The 17754-nt window shown below is 38.0% G+C and overlaps 1 protein-coding gene across 1 annotated transcript; it reads left to right on the top strand.

Moving 5' to 3' along the window:
* Nucleotides 1–4711: 4711 nt before the first annotated feature.
* On the top strand, nt 4712–9589 carry LOC145779144 (uncharacterized). Its single transcript, XM_082590721.1, has 3 exons — nt 4712–4889; nt 6936–7104; nt 9200–9589. Exons 1-3 carry the CDS (start codon nt 4756–4758, stop codon nt 9221–9223), a joined length of 327 nt encoding a protein of 108 aa, XP_082446847.1. The 5' UTR covers nt 4712–4755; the 3' UTR covers nt 9224–9589.
* The last annotated feature ends 8165 nt before the right edge of the window (nt 9590–17754 follow it).

Raw genomic sequence — 17754 nt, 5'->3', positions numbered from 1 at the left:
CTACCTTATCCTATCTGGTCCAGATCGCATACGGTTCTGGTCGGATCTGGACCAGATGAAGTGGCTGTCTGGGAAAGTTGCTGTCTATAAATAAGTCACAGCTTCCTACCATGGAAAACCTGATTTGCTGTGGTTATAAAAACCTCTATATTTTTGAAAATACGACGTTAAGTAGGCTAATCTTGCAGCAAAATATTTGAAAGAATTTTTTTTTTAATTGGCAGGCCAACGTCACTTGTTTGCTTCAAGCACGCAAGTTTTAAACAGTTTTTGAACAATGTGATAAGCAGATTTTGAAGACTTGTTACACGAAAACAGATTGCACGGAGTAGCGGATCTAAAAAAAATGGAATGAGCACCACATCGAGTTTCAAAAAAGCAAAAAAAAAATAAGAGAAATTTGAGAGCGGGAAAGCGGAGTTAGGCTACGAAAAAGCAATCAGATTCGTAAGGTGTCTGATGACTTGCCTCAAAATTTTTTCTTGTTTTGGTCGCTAATTGTGCATTTTTTGGTCCCGCAGGTTGGTTTGTTGTTCAAAACACATATTTTACTTTTGCCATATTATCCAATTAAAAATAGATTTCTTTAAAAGTTGGAGCTAGCCTGCGAGATTCTGTTCAAAGATGAAGTCAAGTTTTACTCATTTTATTCATGACCACAGAAAGGTTTCAATAATTTAGTCTTTGACAAAGCTTTTGGTCTTGTATGTTGTTGTTGTGGTCTTTCAGTGGATTTCAAAGTTAGTCCCAAGTATCTCCGCCTTTGTTTATAGCCTAGTACACCGGTCCTCAACTTTTTTCACTTTTACTGACCGGTTTTAAAACGAAAATAGCGTCGCGGAGCGGCGGTTGGAAAATCGAAGTTTGGCATCTAGGCTACATATCGGTACCGTATAACTTTTTATTGCGGTTTGAAGTTTGAACATAATTAAAGCAAGATTCGTAAATGAAACATACCAAGTAAAAGTCGAAGTCGGAAAAGGAAACTACTTCAACAGGAGGTCTGGGAGAATTGTTCCACAGACAATTTTAACTGTGGAACAAGAGCCAGGTCGATTTATTTGACTGTCTGGGTCAGTAAAGTTTGACAAGTGTTTCTAGACTGAGATTTTGTGTAGATTTCAAAAATAAACTTCTTACTTGCACTAGCCTGACCATTTTCTCTGTAACGACCTGATGTTATACTCTTATCAAGAATAATGCTTATTTTATTGTGGCATGGTTAACACGCAATGAAAGTTCACTGATCTTCAAAATTAAATTCTCGTTGGGTTAATAAAAAAGTCATAAACTCCTGAATTAGTCTTTGTTTTACTTTATCTGGAGATGGCCACTGCCGCTCGACATAATGCATAGCTCATGGTCGGTGGTTGCGAGAGCAGTGATTGAAAATATACCACAACCTGATAGACTACGCACAGCTCCACTGATGAGACCTGAAAGATCGAAACGGTTGTCAGGAGATTTAGTATGAAGTTAATGATATGAATATTGAATATTCATTCCCATGTGGTCCGAACGTAATCTCGACTTTCTTTTCATTTAGTCTCCTTCAGCAGGGCCGTTGACAGGATATCTCGGGCCCGGTACCAATTTATTTTCGGGCCCCCCCGGTTGTGTGCAAACTTTTATTGATGTCGTTTAATCACGGTCATTTAACAAATCTTGCACAAACTTAAAATTTCTTGAACCGCAAAACTTACTATCTCTACCAAGCGGGTGCTTTTTTAAACTTTTATTTGTCACATGGCACTAGAGTATTTCTTCCCGATTCCATTGATGTTTCACTGGTCATTGTAGGCTCACCAGAAGCGAATTTACAGCACTGCAGACAGTCAGAAAGTTTTCAATTTGATTTGGGAAAGGTGTTTGGGCCTAGGTCAAACGTTTGGTGATTGCTGTAATCTGAAAAGCGGTTTCAGCATCTAGGGCAGGGCTACTCAACTAATGTTAGCAAAGGTCCATTTTGACAAGTTGCATATTTTTGCGGTCCGGTGAATATTTCATAAGCAACCACGAAAATTAAACAACCAGTAGCCCACGAGCACCGAACCACTTTTCAGTAGTATGTAACACGAGTACACGACTTGGATTTTTGTCTGACACAAACACAGAAATAAAAAAGGAAAAAATGTATTGTGTTTCTTTGTAGTGTAACTATGTGGATCGCACATCAGAGAAGACGGCAAAGCGTTGGGGGGTCTGGGGGCGAAGCCCCCAGCTTCTTGGATAATCACAAAAAATCGCTTTTTCCTAATGGAAATTTGTTTAAAGAGGTCCTAAAATGCGGCAATGAGGTTATTCTTCCAGAAGCCCGAGATCCACCTTCAACACCCAGAAGGTCCGGATTCGGACCGCGGTCCGCCAGTTGAGTAGCGCTGATCTAGGGTGTAGGGCAGGCCTACATTTAATTCAGAAAAAAATAAAATAAAAGCTAAAATGTATTAACTGTTAGAACAATCGAAAATATAAAGACATTGAAACAATGCAACTGTAGTGGGTTTCGTTCGTGAGTGGTAAAAGCGAAATTAAACAGTTTGTAGGAGTGAGAAATTATGACGTCACCCATAGTGCATTGCGATGCATATATTTTTGTGTAGATGACTTGGCGTTGTCTTGCGAGTCGGAGTTTCCAAGCAAAAACCCCAAAAGTTGTGCAACAAAATAAAAACATGAAAATAAAACACAAAAGTAAAAAATTTATTAAAAATGATATTTTTATCTCTACATTAGTGGGGGGTAATTTTGCATTAGTTACCCCCCACTCCGATTGCTGGGGGGTAATCACCCCCGCGGCCCCCCACCAACGGAGCCCATGGATGTATACCATCTTGATAAACATTCAGTCACATAACAGACGGATATACTGTATAGCGATTTTGCCAGGTAGGTTGTCATCTCGGAAAATGCTTAATATAACAAAAACGATCAGACCAGTGCAAGTAAGAAGTTTAGTTTTGAAATTCATGTAAAATTTCAGTCTAGAAACACTTGTCAAACCTTACTAACTCAGACAGTCAAATAAATCGACCTTGCTCCTGGTCTCTAATTTAACGTTGTTTTGATCGTTTTTGTGCACTTCCAGACCTAATAATGATTTTTTAATCAAGAAGCACACCTTTATGACCTTATGTATTTGACCAATATCATGAAATTAAAACTAAATTTCTTAAAAAGTTTGAGTGAAAACTTTAGTTTAAAGTAATTGATTAAGTTACTTTTGAAATATATTTTCTTTCACGACAACAGACTCAAGATTTCAATAATTTATTTGTTGAAGATTTGTGTGAGTTTAAAAGTAAAACTTTAATCATCGATTTGACGTGCTTCACCTCACAAGGCACATTTTACACCTAAAATAGTTTAATTTATTCTTTAGGTGGTTAGTGAGGAAGATGTTTACTTTGAAGTACTGTATTTTATGAATATTCTATGAAAATTTTATCTATAAGTTATTCTATGAAGTATTTTATTAGTATCTTGGTTTGCGAAAAGGCCTTAAAACTTTACCGATTCTATTCTTTAAGTTCACTGCTGAAACCATGCGTTCCCAATGCTACTTGTTAGGTTAATGACATGAGATTGAACGAGTAAAACGAGCAAAAAATTTTTACAAAAATGTAGAAAGTTACTTTTTTTCGCTTTTGGGAAGAGGTATGTGAATGTGACCAAGTGCCCTCTCCTTGGATCCGTTACTTCTTTTATAGAATATAACTAGTAATATTCACTTGTAGCCCTACATATTTAGTGCATGGCTGCAATAATTGTTTTCACTGTAATGGGCTTATTGTATGGTTAAGGACATAATTTCAACCGAATTGCACCGGCGATTTTGGATATGTGTTCTTGTGACCCAGTAGCAACCTTTTCCCGACTCGGTGGTTGGAGACCCCCGGCCTAGTAGGCTACAAGACACACTTAACCCAAGCCTACTTAAAGCACAGGGATAAATGGAAGTGAGCAAGCGAGAAAGTTTTGGGAAAGTGGAAAAAATCGTGTTTTTTTTCAGTTTTGGGAAACCACGCAACAAAGCACCCCCTTGGACCCGCTACTGGTTGCACTTTGAATTCTTTAAAGTTTTCCGGAATTTTGGAATTGTCGTTCGTTGTAGTTTCTTTTCGAGCTAATACGAAACTAAATTCTCAAGAAACTTGAAGCAACTTCTAAGGAGAGCTTGTTATGACGCAGGAATTTTTGAAACACAGTAGGTCTGCTGCCGTTTGTTTTGATCTTCCCTGAATGGGAATACATCACGTTGTGGAAAATATGCTTCTATTGATCAAAGGCATCAAAACAACAAATCAAAGATTGATTGAATTATTCCTTTCTCTAAGGCTCTTCTATGACGTCACTTGTCTCAGAGACGTGCGTATTACTAACAATGTTAAATCGGCCATATTTTGTAATAAGCGATTTTACAAAATTAGAAAATGAAATAAAATTAATAAAATGCGTAAAGACGCGATGAAAATAGCGAGTCAGACTGCATCTGGGCTCGTGAGTCAGACTGCATCTGGGCGCGTGCAAAAATTGACCGAGATAATGAAATTGAATTCTTACTTCTTTGTTTGAATAGAATCAGATGCAATTAGACAGCCCAAATGTACAAGCGGTTTGTTTTTGGTCTCGGTCATTGGAGAATACTTCAACCGAATATATAAGTCAGTGCATTCCCAACGCAGATCATCACAAAAGTGTCAAGCCTGTGCAATATATCTTGTAGACAAACTTTATAGTACACATTTTTTAATCAAAATGACAAGCCGCGTTGTTAGCCAGAAGATGTCTCTATGTATACTTGTGATTGGTTTCATGCTGGTGATGGGGAGCAGGGCCGACCATTGGATGGACTGGTGGAAGCCCGGGCCCACCAGACAAGAAGGAAAAAGGTAAAGTGTTTAGTTTTTTTCGGTTTGTGTTTAATGTAATGATACAAACCATTTGTACCACTTGCTTCTGATTAAATCGAGGTTGTGCAAACTTCCAGTGATAGAGCACAACAGTTCATATTCTCTTTGAAGTGGTTTGCAACCGCTGTGTACGTCGGTAGCAGAACAAGGACAGTTGGCGTGGAATGCCACGATAATTCAATATAGAAAGCAAACGTTTGATTTTAAGCGCTAACAGAAAAACTACCTGTATATTAACGTAGGCATACCATACTTTTGTGCCTGACTACCGAGACGCTTCAGAACAACCGGCCTCATCAAAATAAGTTCTTGCTTGCCGTTTCACTTTCTCAAAATTTGAAGGGTTTGAATTTTTTCTTCAAAACACCAAAACCCGAATTTTTTGGTTGACTGATTGGGCCGCCGTGACAAAGCCCTAGAAACCGGGTCTGTCCAGGCCCAAAACGGGGCATAGGCTATGATAAGGTTATATGTATGTGCTGTATGCATTTTTTTAAAATTCAGTTTGGTTCAGTAGCTTATGTTCTACGTTAGTTGTTTGGCATAGTTTGAATAAGTCGAGCGTTAATCAAGCATAGGGCTTGGCATCAAGATTCATAATGAAGCTGTAGCAATTTAATGGTTTCAGGGAAGCGTAAGTTATTGTTGTAGAGTTGTTATAGGTTTCTTGGCATAATATTTCCACAAATAATGTACCATAATATCATTGAGCCTTTATCGTCGTAATTTAAATTCCACGCGAGAGACTACTCGAACATTGTGACAGCATGAACATTGAACAAAACCAACTACAAAGATACCATATTTTACTCCATTCATTGTCCTATAGCTATTGACGCAAATACATTTTTGAGGGTAGCAAATGGAAAATTTTGAAATTAATTTTCATTGAGACCAAGCGATAAACTATAATTTTTCTATTCCCTGCCACAGCAGTTGCGAAAGTATACAAGCTCATAATAATTAACAAAACAAAGACTTGCAGGTATAGGTTATAGCCTACTGCGGTAATGGTCAAGACTCAAGACTATAAAATTGTCGAAAGTGAAAAATTTGGTGTAAAAAGTTATAATTATAACATTTATTTGTGAACCATAACCATAACGAAATGAAACTTTGTTGTTTTGTTTATCATAAGAAAGTATTGATTAATAAGCCAGTTTTGAAAAAACAACGATTTAATTTTGGGTTCTTTTGTTTAAATGTTTGGGTGGCAGCTAACTTTGGTGACCTTTTGGTCTTTCGCTACCATCCTTGTTGTGCGAATTATTTGTGTTTTTGTATATTTTTGCTTTTTGTTTCTTTCTTTTTCGCCAACAAAACAAAAAATAAACTGAACTAATCTAAAAAATCAATTTAGAAATTTTGATATTTTGCCTCAGTTTATAACAGTTTGCTGTCTGAGATCAAGAACACACAGTTCTCTTCTCGGCTCAATGTGATTCTGAAGAATATGCCATTTATCTAAACAGAACAACAGATCTAATACTTTGTATGTAGCCTAACAATCTGACGATTTCTAAAATGTAATAATTTGTAGGACCATGGCCACCTGGAGATCCGGCCTGATTTGTCACATTTTGCAGATTTTGATTACGGCTACTGCTAGTGCTTGACTGATATTTTTTGAGATGTTTTTTCTTTTTGCGGTTTCCTAATGACATAAAACTTTTTTGTTGCCTTGGGGAAGCAGTAGCAAATGAGAAAAAGTAAGTTGAAAAACGCAAAATCAGACTGTTATTGAAAAATTAACAGTCTGACTAAAATCTTCGAAATCAAATTTTCTTTGTTTTTCAACATGTGAGGATGTTGAAACCTATTGTGACATCTGGGAAAAAGAGAAAAGAAAGCGTAAAAATCTAATTTTTAGAAAAAATTATTTAAACGTTCGCCCAAAGTTAGAAAAACCGAGAAATTTCTGCAAAATGTGACAAATCAGGCCGTATCTTTAGGTGGCCATGGTAGGACCTAATATTGTTTCACTATGCCGTTCTTAAAACGAGGTTTAATGAAATGTCTTTGCAGAAACGGTGGCGCATTCGCTCTAGAGAAACTCCAGAATTTTCAAGAACGTCACAATGGTTGGTCCACAGAGCTCGATAATGCTGAAGTGACGTCAGAGGGAGGAACGCCCTCAACGGAAGAATGGACGAACGAGATTGTCATGCTTGAAAAACTCATCCGAAAATTAAAGGTAAACGGACATGGTGCAAGGGTAACCTCATTGGCTTGTTTCAAGGTGGAGGTCGGGCGCTCCAAAAACGAACAATAAGTCGCAAAAAATCCATTTTCCCGACAAATATTCTTGACTGCGTTATGAGCGTCAATGGAATTCCTTTTTTGACAAAGCCTTAATACATTCAATCATCATCAATAGGTTGGTGTTTGCCGCATCTGAATGGTAGAATGAATAAATAAAAATGCCTTTTCCACTTCCATCAAGTCTATTCACCTGGCGGCGTGTAGCTGGGGTTACAACCCAGTAACGTGGATAGGAGGTTGAGGAAATACTTCCTGACCTTGGCCCAAGATGATTTTAGGCCCAGGAACTAGACGAATACATTGTATTCATTGGAGTCCTGTCTGTTTGCATCCATTCTGCATTATTTTTGTTTTGGAGACACAAACTGAATGAAAGTAGTTTGCTGGTAATTTCCTTTCTTATGTTTTTTAGCGGTGCCTGGCATAGAAGGTCCGGGTCTCTTATTGTTGTCGTCAGGGATGTGTGAGCACCATTCACCAAAGAGTAAACAACTCTTAGATTTAAAAAAAAAATAGTTAATGTGCCGACAATGCAGTAGCGGATCTGGAAAAGATTAAGGAAGAACTAAAGTTTCAGCACAACAAAATTTTCGAGATAACTGGGCATTGTAAAACTTACCCTGCGAAAAAGAAAGGAAGTGTGTGAGGCTCGCCTCTCAGAAAATTTTAACAAATATAATCTTACTTGAGTCACTTTTGGACATTTTTAGTCACAATAATGTTTTTTTTTATAAAGATGCACTCTTCGTATTTGTAACCATCATCAAACTAACGTTGGATTTGGGTAGAACTTTTGGTTTAAAATTTAAGTTAGCTAACCATTTAAAAAAAAGTTCATTCACGACCACAAAAGGATTTCAACAGTTCATTTTTTGAATGTTTGTATGGCCTAGTAGGCCTTTCAGCAGGCAAGAACTTCGAAAATCTGTCTGAGGTGTCACACGGTCACCAATGGTATTTTCACGGCACATTTAACTTCATATCTTATCTCGATTAACACTAAAATTTATCAATTTAATTGTTAATTGACTAGGTTATCTGAGTAAGCAGTGTTTACTTCGGAATAGCCTACTACATCATTTTGTTAGTTTTTGGTACACAAAAAAACTTTTTACTCCCTCAATCCACTGTTGAAACTATGCATGCCCAAAAGTCATTGGTTAGGTGAATAAACTGTGATTGAGCGAGCAAAGCGAGTGAGAAAATTTTGCAATATGAAAAAACAAAAATCACGTATGATATATAGCCTGCTATCGGTGGATGTAAAACAACTCAAAACACGCTGCACAAACTAAAAATGAGTGGTCCCCTAGGCAGAGGTGGGCTCCCAACCGAGTGGTCCCATAGGCAGAGGTGGGCTCCCAACCGAGTGGTCCCCTAGGCAGAGGTGGGCTCCCAACCGAGGGATTGGGAAGCAGTAAATACGAGGTATAGCCTTGCATGATTTACGTTATTGAATATCGAGCTTCTGTGGGAGCTTTTTATTTTTAAACAGCCAAAAAGCATAAAACAGGCTAAAATGAGTGGGCCTCTAGTCAGCCGTTGCCCAATCCTGGCAGGGGGCACAGGGGGCGATTAACACGGCCCTGGCTGTTGTGATTAAATTATTTTTCAAAGGCATTGAAATAAAATTTTACCCTGTTGGTACAAATACGTGTGTTTCAACATATCTCTTATTTTCTTACTTTTGTTGTCCTTGTACATTGAAAAAGATCTCTCTGACAAAATGATCCGTCTGTCGCCTTGCGTTTTCCACCTCTTTCTCAAGACTGAAGTTTTACTTTTTCAGTAAGATGACACTGACCGGGGTATGCCTTAACAACCCTAGTTGGTTCAATTATTGGAATAATTTTAAATGAGACCACTTAGGAAAATCTGAACATCTGGAATTTATTGCAAATTAAAAACAGATTTAACGCAATTGCTATCTCACAGGTTTTATTTCGTTAAATTTCTCACCATATTGTACTCCCACGAGAAATAAAAATGCAAACAGAACAAAGATTAATCACAAATTTATTTTTCAGGAACGACGCACCAAGCAAAATTAATCTGTTGGCCAGCAAAGCTGCTGTTTCCTCTATTCATTTCCTCAACATGCATTTAGTTAAAAATATGACTCGTTAAACGTGTTTCATGTATTTTGCGTTCTACAAGTTGTAAAGAGCAATTTTGCATTTGTAAATAGTAAACATTAGCCCTTTTACAGTAACCTACAGCATTTGAGATTGACTTCAAGTTTTTTAGAAAGATATGTTTAGTGTATTAGATTTTCCGTAAATAATGGTGAAAAACTGGCGAATTTTGCAAAACGCTTCAAAGTTTACTCTTTTTTTCTCTAAACTGGGAGCTAGGATGGATGATGCGACGTCACTTATGTTGATTTATCTCATTTATTTTGTTATTGTGAAATTTTGTTGCGATCACGTTTCCTGTGTTGAAATAAAAGAAGTTTTGTTAGACTAATATTAGCATATGCGTTGTCCCTGGCGACGTCGTAGAATTAGATCACCACTTCCAGTTAACAACGCTGCAGTGAGCTATACCTATGTTGAACTAGAGACCAGGCAACAACGAGCAGTCGAGCAACCATGGTGAAACCTCTTGATGTTATGCTCTGTTTACTTCATTTTTCAACATTGTTTATTACTTACCGTGTTGGTACATAGGCGTAGCCAGGGGGGGAGGCGAAAGGGGCCGTGCCCCCCCCCAATTTTCAAAGTTTGGATTCCGAAGTTGAGCCCTTTGTTGAAAATATAATAAAATTTGTAGAAATTTATAACGTTTTCCAAGACATCTGGCTATTAACACCCCAAGGACTTGTTTTAGACACACAGAAGACACCAATAAATTTTGCAAATCGTAAATAGCGCAAAATTTACGCGATTTACGTTTTTTTTAACTAATTTGTGGAAGCAATTTCAGAATGGCTTACTCTGTTGGGTTTTTGTGTAGCCGAGTTTTTGGTGTTCTCTAATTTTAGCCGCAGATTTTGCCCGTTTGTGTGTAAGAGCTACCTTTAATAAGTTAATAGCTGTTTATCTGCTAATAAATTTCATACAAATATTACCCTAAAAGTGTTTCCAGAAAGCGCTATAATCCATTATTTAAGTGTAATTTTGCAAAAAAATTTCCGGGGGAGCATGCCCCCGGACCCCCCTAGAATACGCGTGCCTTCGGCCCTCACCAGCTTCATTGCTTCCCCTTGCTCAAGTCACCAGGATACGCCACTGCACATCAGGTGGCGATGTCTTAAATCAAACACTTTGTCGTTCTCTTCAATTCATCAAATATTTGGCCCCCCCAAATTTTTTTCCTGGCTACGCCACTGTGTTGGTATCAGCCAAGGATAGGCCTATCTGTGTTTCGAACAAAACACCACACAAATGAAAGTACGTCACAAAAGCCTGTCATGTGTAGGCCACAAATTAGATTGGAGAATACAAAACTTAACATTTTTATTCTTGATACAGTTTCTGCTTAAAATATGTTTAAACCGCTCCGCGTTGGACTCACTCCTCGAGGGACACCTCCCAGGGGCGCCGGAACGATTTTTGACTGGGGGGGGGGGCAAGATTACGAAAAAGGGGCACTTTTTTTTACTAAAAGGCAATTTTTTTTTAATTTTAAGATAAGATATAGCGATAATGCTAATCTATCAGCTCAGTATGTATTGAGTAATGATAGCCTACAACTTGGTACAAGTGTCCAGTATACAAAGAAGGGCATCATGCTATGTTATAATGATGTAACCTACTGTCAAGCCTTAAAGCAGCCTGCGGCCATGGCCACTAAAGTAGTGCTTGAATTACCGCCGGTGCTACCTTCTCAGTCGGCCAAGTTTGGCCGCCGGTCTCTTCTAGCCAATTATTTAATTTCGCAATAGAATGATCGTGGATTAACTGTCGAAAATATGTAGTATCAAAGAGTGACGCAAAATTAGGTCAGAGCGTCTTAATCGCCACTGTTGCATTGTGCGGGATATTTGTTATTGATGGAATATATATATCCATCTGCGATCACCAGCGCTGTAAGTCTTGTTTGTAATTCTCGACGTTTATTTTAACAAAGTCTTAATCCGAAGTGCTAATTTACATTGGCTGGCAATATTGTCGTTTTTATGTCGATTCGATGTTGTCGGACATTGAATCGTTGTTAAAAAGGAGAACTAGGTTAGTTGACATCCGAGGGAAAAACATTTTTTGATCAGATTTTGCAAAAATTATGCTTCTTTTAGTAATGTCCTTCACATCATTGAAATACTTATTTTATTACCTTGCCGTCATCGTCAACACATGTCGAAAGTTGTTTTTCGTTGCTAAACAGAATAGAGGAATTCCACGTTACGCTTCAATGCGCACTGAGAGGTTGAAGCGTTGCATGGAAACCAGGTACTGTATTGCGAAACCCTCTGTTACCAATCAAGTTATTTGTTTCGATGCTAAATATCTACGATGGAAGTGAATAACTGGTCATAATCTTTACAATATTTACCATGGTGTGATATAAGATCAATATCAGACTGGATTGGACCATCTGCAAGACCTCTCAAAGGAGGTTATCATTTTTTCATTGAAGATTATTTGCGTGAATTTTTACTAAACGTGGAGATTCTCAAAGTTTTATCTGCAAGGCAAACTGTTGAACAAGTCAGAGAAAAACTGATAAACCGCATGAACTCACACTTCAGATGAAGCAATCGACTCCAGTAATACAGAAATCAAAGTGCCCTTGTAAGGCAGGGCAAGTAAATGGTGTTAGATTTTCAACAGGTCTTTGAAAAGCCTGCCTTTCGTTTTACTGCATTACTCCCGTTGATTTGTGTATTCGCCACCTAGCGTCGTTTCCCCTTCATTGTTATCGCTGATTTGCAAATGGCAACACTCACCACGAGATTGTCTATGGAACTTTCGAGACGTTGTCGTTTTTACTGCTAGTTTGCCAGCTAGCCGAACTTGTTAGTTACTGTAGTTTGTGACTGAAAGTTGATTGATTGATGTTTATGCTTTGTTAGCTGCTTCTCTGTTATGTATTTCTACAGGACTTAAGTTTGACAACTGCTATGGTAATACTCATTTGCGTGTAGGCTGAATTTCATATTTGCAGCTTGCTATCTCTCAAAGTTCAACTTACTGGTCAGCGTACTTGTGATGTAATAATGTTTTGTATAACTGAATGTTGACTGTCTACCGTAAACAAACGTAACGTATCTCTGATGTGCGTAAATTGTTGTTAGGCTAATACTTCAAACTTAAATATTGCAGAGTCAATCACTATAGAATCATTCGCGTACAAGTGCATCATTTGGCATTACTGATCCGGTCATACTACCGGTATGTTTGTTATTCTGAATTGTATGATCAATTGATTTGTGTCGTGAATTGTGGATTCATGTTCACTACTGAATTATTGACCAATAATTTGTCAGCCTAATGGAAATTAATTCTCGTAAACCGATCTTAACTAGGCCAAGTGAATTGCCACGTTTCTTTGTTTTTTAATGATTATTGGCCTAGCGTTATGGTTGTACGGTACGGTAGCCTACGTAATAATTGTGAAAGGTAACATCGCGAATTTATTTATTCAGTGCGTCATTGGCCAACCTGTGGAACTTGTGTACCGTACAGTGGATTGAGAACTGTTTGTCAACAAATTTGGTACGTTTATCAGTTCGACTGTTGTGCTTGCTGAATTGTGACTAGTGTCTTATGTTGTGTTATTTCTTGACAGAAAAACCGTATAAACTTCATTGCTGCGAAGCAGTCATTGGAAACTGAGTGATTTCTTCAAGTTGGCGTGCTTTAACAGTGCTCAGTCCTGCCGGGTGGATTAGGAAAATCGTGACGTCACCGGCGCAATTAACTACCGCACCTGTTGTGTTCGCGTCGCACACAACAAATGGTTATAGGCAATCTATAATGCTAAATATTTCTTTCTATGTCATGTGAAAGTTTGGATGGGTGATATTAAATTGTACGGTAATGTAGTTGCAAATTAGTCTTTTTACACTTTTGAGGATTATTGTTTTTTTAACCATATTATTGCTACTGCTGCTTGTAGCGTAAGCCATTTGATATTACAGCTAAGCCTATATGCGGTTTATGTATAGCCCACCTAGTACCTACTGTAGTAATATGAAGCAGTTTATGCTACTAACATGGATAACTAAAACTAGGCCTTCCACGTTTGGTTACATAGTCCTATACTTTGTTCTGTTACCGTGCATAAACTTTTGTTTTGTATTAAGTTGCATTTCTTTGTGTTGCAGACTTGATGGTAGATGCAGTCACATTACTGCATTGCTATACAAGATGCATCATTTTCACATTTGTGATGTAAAAATGATCCCAGGAGCTTTATCCTGCACCAGCACAGAGCAACAGTGGCACAAACCAAGAGGCAACGCCATTTTTGCAGAACCAGTCACAAATTACATCTTTACAAGAGCGAAAACTACTCGGACCAAACGGAGGGTGAAAAGCATCATCACATCACGCAGATTCGATGCCAGATGCAATGACCTTAAACGTCCCTTGCTAGAAAGCGAAATTGAAGCCTTTGCAGCATGCTCTGCTTCAAATGCACCATTTTCCTACCTTTTGAAACATCATGATGCATCAAATGAAGACATGCTTGTACAATGTACATGGGCTTACAGGAAGCACATCGTCGGCTGCGTAGCCGAGTGGTGAGCGTCTGCGCGACGTTCGAAAGGACGTGGGTTCGACACTGCTCCAGAGCACGCGGCTGTGTCTCGGCAAAGACACTTAGTGGCAAGCCAAAATAAAGGAAGCAGCTGACTCGAAGACTATATGTCACTTCGCTGCTTCCTGTCGTCTGTTGTACCGCATCTGTGAGTCTTGTGCGACTGCAAAGCAAGTAGGCCAACGCAAAGAAATCAAAAGTTGAAAAGAGATTAGTAAGTGAGCAGTGCCGGTCTTTGGGGTGTGCGAACCGTGCGATCGCACAGGGCCCGCAAATTAGGGGGCCCGCAATTTACTCAGAAAATGCAGTAATTTTTGTCATGTCTAATGGAAAAAATTCGATTCCCAAGCAAGTACCGGTATCCTTGAAGTCAGTTGCGGCTTTAGGGTGAGGCAAGTGCTGAAATTGTCGCGTCGGGCCACCTTTACATGCTTTTAGGCCCCCCATGACATTTCACCATGTGCCAAATACTTAACATGGCAGTGTGACAACAGAATTTCGTTTTGTGACAATTGCATTTAAATAGAATACATGTTAGTTTCTATACAATAACCATTGTTATTATGCCATATATATGATGTGTAGTTTTAAAACTAATCATTTAAAGGGCCCGGATTTTTAAAACGCCATGTATCAAATCACTTAATATTCTATGAATTCAGGAAGCTTCACTCTTGTGAAAATTTAAATGCATGTTACTTCCAGTATTAAACTATCATTATTATGCCCTATGCATGTAATTTTTAAAATCTAATATTGAGGGGCCCAGGTTTTTTTAAAACGCCATGTAGGCTACCAAATGTTTAACATTGCTCAGTGACAACAGAAACCAAAATTTTCAACCTTGTGGCAACTGTGTTTAGATACATGTTACTACCAGTCCGGTACTAAAATGTCATTGTTATTCCATGGGTTGAAAAATAACATTTAAGGGGCCCGGATCTTTTCAAATTGTTTCAAGTTGATTACTCTGTAGTACCCAACCTAAACAATTTTTAAATCTTAATATAGGCTACTTGTTATTGTATTTAGATATGTACAGTTTGTGCAGCACGCTACAATGTACACTTTGTGCAGTACGCTACAATGTACACTTATTCATTGCTTGGATTTTTTTCACTGAATAGTAATATAATCAGGACTGTGATTGATTGATGATATATGAAGACACTGCTCTAGTTGCAACAATTGGGAGATGTTACCTGAATTGCTGCCTCATAAACAAGAAGAAGATTGATGATATACCAATTAGGGATGGGCAAAATAGAATAATTAGCTATTCTAGAATATTCTAGAATACTGAAACCGAATATAGAATACAGATATCTATTCTAGAATAATTGACAGTTTTTACCATCGACACATTTTAATGATTTTTATGACTTTACAAAAACAATGAACATCACAAAAATTGCTTATCGCAGTGTAACTTTCACCAGTCAAACGAGATCTCAACTTGGTGGCAGTTAAACCTGCACTTGAAAAACATCTCTCTGAAGAAGCAGATGTAGCAGGTACCGGTACACAAAAATATTTTGAAACTAACTGACAGAAACAAGAAAATTGGTTTTTGTTTTGCTTTCCATCAAACAAGGGCGTTTTGAAGAGATGTAGTGAATGCTTTCAACAACGTGAGATATGTATCTATTTCTGAAGCAGGGGAAACCAAATTTGCTGATTCATCTTCACTACTGCAAGCAGCATCTTCAATCCCACAGCTCAACAAGTCGTCCATGTCAATGTACTGGCATGTACGGTATTACAGGGCCGTAGCTAGCCGGGGGGCCTCGCCCCCCCACCTAAAAATTGTTGCCCCCCTGGCAAAATCCCAACATTCTCGAGCAACAGCTACAATTATAATGATTTTGTCCATTTAAATTTTTTCGGCCCCCCCTAAAAAAAAATTGTTTGTGGTACCGAAATAGAGAAAAATCCTAAAAAGCGGATTAAGCTGTTTCGTACTACACTTCCGCAAGACTGTGAGGACTACAAAGCGCTTGACAAGAAAGATCTCTTTAATGCGAACAATGAAACTCGTGCGTTTTCCGACGCCGCATCGCACTGAATCGATAAACAATTCTACTTTCGCTGCAGCGAATTCAGTTCAGTTAGTTCAGTTGTTTTTTTATTTCTGACCATCATATCAAAACAATACACATCAACATAGCAAAGGTCAAGAAAAAGGTAGAAGCGACAAAACGCGAACGTTAAAACGTGCTTGTGATCGAAGTAAGTTATTGAGTTGAAAAAAATTTGGCACGGTCGCAACACCTTCAGAAAAATTTAAGATATAAAGGGAAAATTAAAAAAATAAAAAATGTTACAAAACAAATAAACATATAGCCTATAGGCTATAACTTTATTAGCCTACATAACTTTAGCTGATATATTGAAGATTTGTATGGACAGTTGCTATGAAGATCGGCCATGGTGCGTTATCAAGAGTGCTGATGGTCGTAAGGGGAACACGTCTTGATGCGTTTAGCTCATAGCAAAGAGCAAGGCAGGCAAAGAAAACCCCACAAAGAAATCCTACCACGGGCAAAGCCATTTCAAGCGCAACGCACCAGGCCTTGCACGACTCACAAAATAGATAGGCTATAACTTGACGACATGAAACAATGACAAAAAACAAACTAGCAAAAAACAACATCATCATCTTGCGGAAATTCAATTATACCCAGGGAAGTTATGTCTTAAAGATATCAAGCGTGCTTTGATAAAAGTTGCGTTGATAAAGCGATAATTTTAGACCCCAGTCAGCTAAACTCGCCACTTCCACACCGATCCAACGTTGGCTAACGTTGTACTAATGCAAAAATGACAGGCATCGCCAGCTGGGATGTAGTAGTGGTATGTCCCAGTAATATGATAAATTTGGGTTACCGTATGTTTTACACGTTAAACCATATTAAAGTGACAAAAAATATCCAATTTGGCATATTACGTTAAAAAACATAGATAAACAATCAGACAATAGCATGACGATCCAGTCCAAGATATTGAAATAAAAACAACTGGTTGGAGCACATGGCCACCGCTTCACCGAAAGATGGAGATTGGTCAAAAAGGATGGAAAAACTTCTGCAGACTCTGTAGAACTTCTGTGGACAAAAAAACACAAGAACCAGAAGGCCAGTAGGAGTACTTACAATCTTACTATTTTGCTAATAAATCTACACACATTGGCTTATCATTGCTGGGCAAAAAAAAAAAAATATATATATATTTATATATTAGTATGTTTGGTGCATGATGTAATACTTAGATGGGATTATTTCAAGGAAGATTTAGCTTGTTTATTTTTGATTTAAAGCCTTTTACAGTTTTACATTCATTTCTTATAGTAGGGGGAAGCTTGTTCCAAACTGTTGGCCCCATGTACCGTATTGATTGTTTGCAAGTGTTAATTCTGCAATATATCGGAATATAAGGAGAATTACTTCTTGTTGTTAGGCTACTTGATTGTTTACACATAAGTATATCATTGAATGTTGTGGGAAGCAGCTTTTTTGAATATTTAAACATGAAAGTTGCAATCTCTGTAGTTTTCATGTGGTTAATTGATTTTAAATTATTGAGTTCCATTACACCTTTTATGCTTTCTCTGCGGTCAATGTCAAATACAGTACGAAGAAAGTTATTGCATGTACGTTGTAGCTTTTGCAATATAGTTTTGTTATCATGACACCACGTTGAGATGCAATATAATATCTGACTCTCAACTAGAGTATGGAATTCGTTTAATTCTAGTAATTCTAGTATGGAATTCGTTGCGATCAAACGGACTATTACGAAGTGGATCGTTAAAGCGGTTTCAATTATCCGATTTCATATGCATTTTGAAACCGGTTAGACTCTACAACCGGTTATTCTA

This window comes from Aplidium turbinatum, chromosome 10 (genome assembly GCF_918807975.1).
Source record: "Aplidium turbinatum chromosome 10, kaAplTurb1.1, whole genome shotgun sequence".
NCBI classification, from domain to species: domain Eukaryota; kingdom Metazoa; phylum Chordata; class Ascidiacea; order Aplousobranchia; family Polyclinidae; genus Aplidium; species Aplidium turbinatum.
Note: the sequence above shows the minus strand (reverse complement) of the source record. Positions and strands in the feature narration are given on the sequence as shown.

Bases quoted from the DNA above. Each gene is read 5' to 3' on its own strand.
- LOC145779144 (XM_082590721.1), top strand. From the start codon at position 4,756: ATGACAAGCCGCGTTGTTAGCCAGAAGATGTCTCTATGTATACTTGTG. The intron at 4,890-6,935 runs GTAAAGTGTTTA...ATGTCTTTGCAG, and splicing joins ACCAGACAAGAAGGAAAAAG to AAACGGTGGCGCATTCGCTC. The intron at 7,105-9,199 runs GTAAACGGACAT...TTTATTTTTCAG, and splicing joins AACTCATCCGAAAATTAAAG to GAACGACGCACCAAGCAAAA.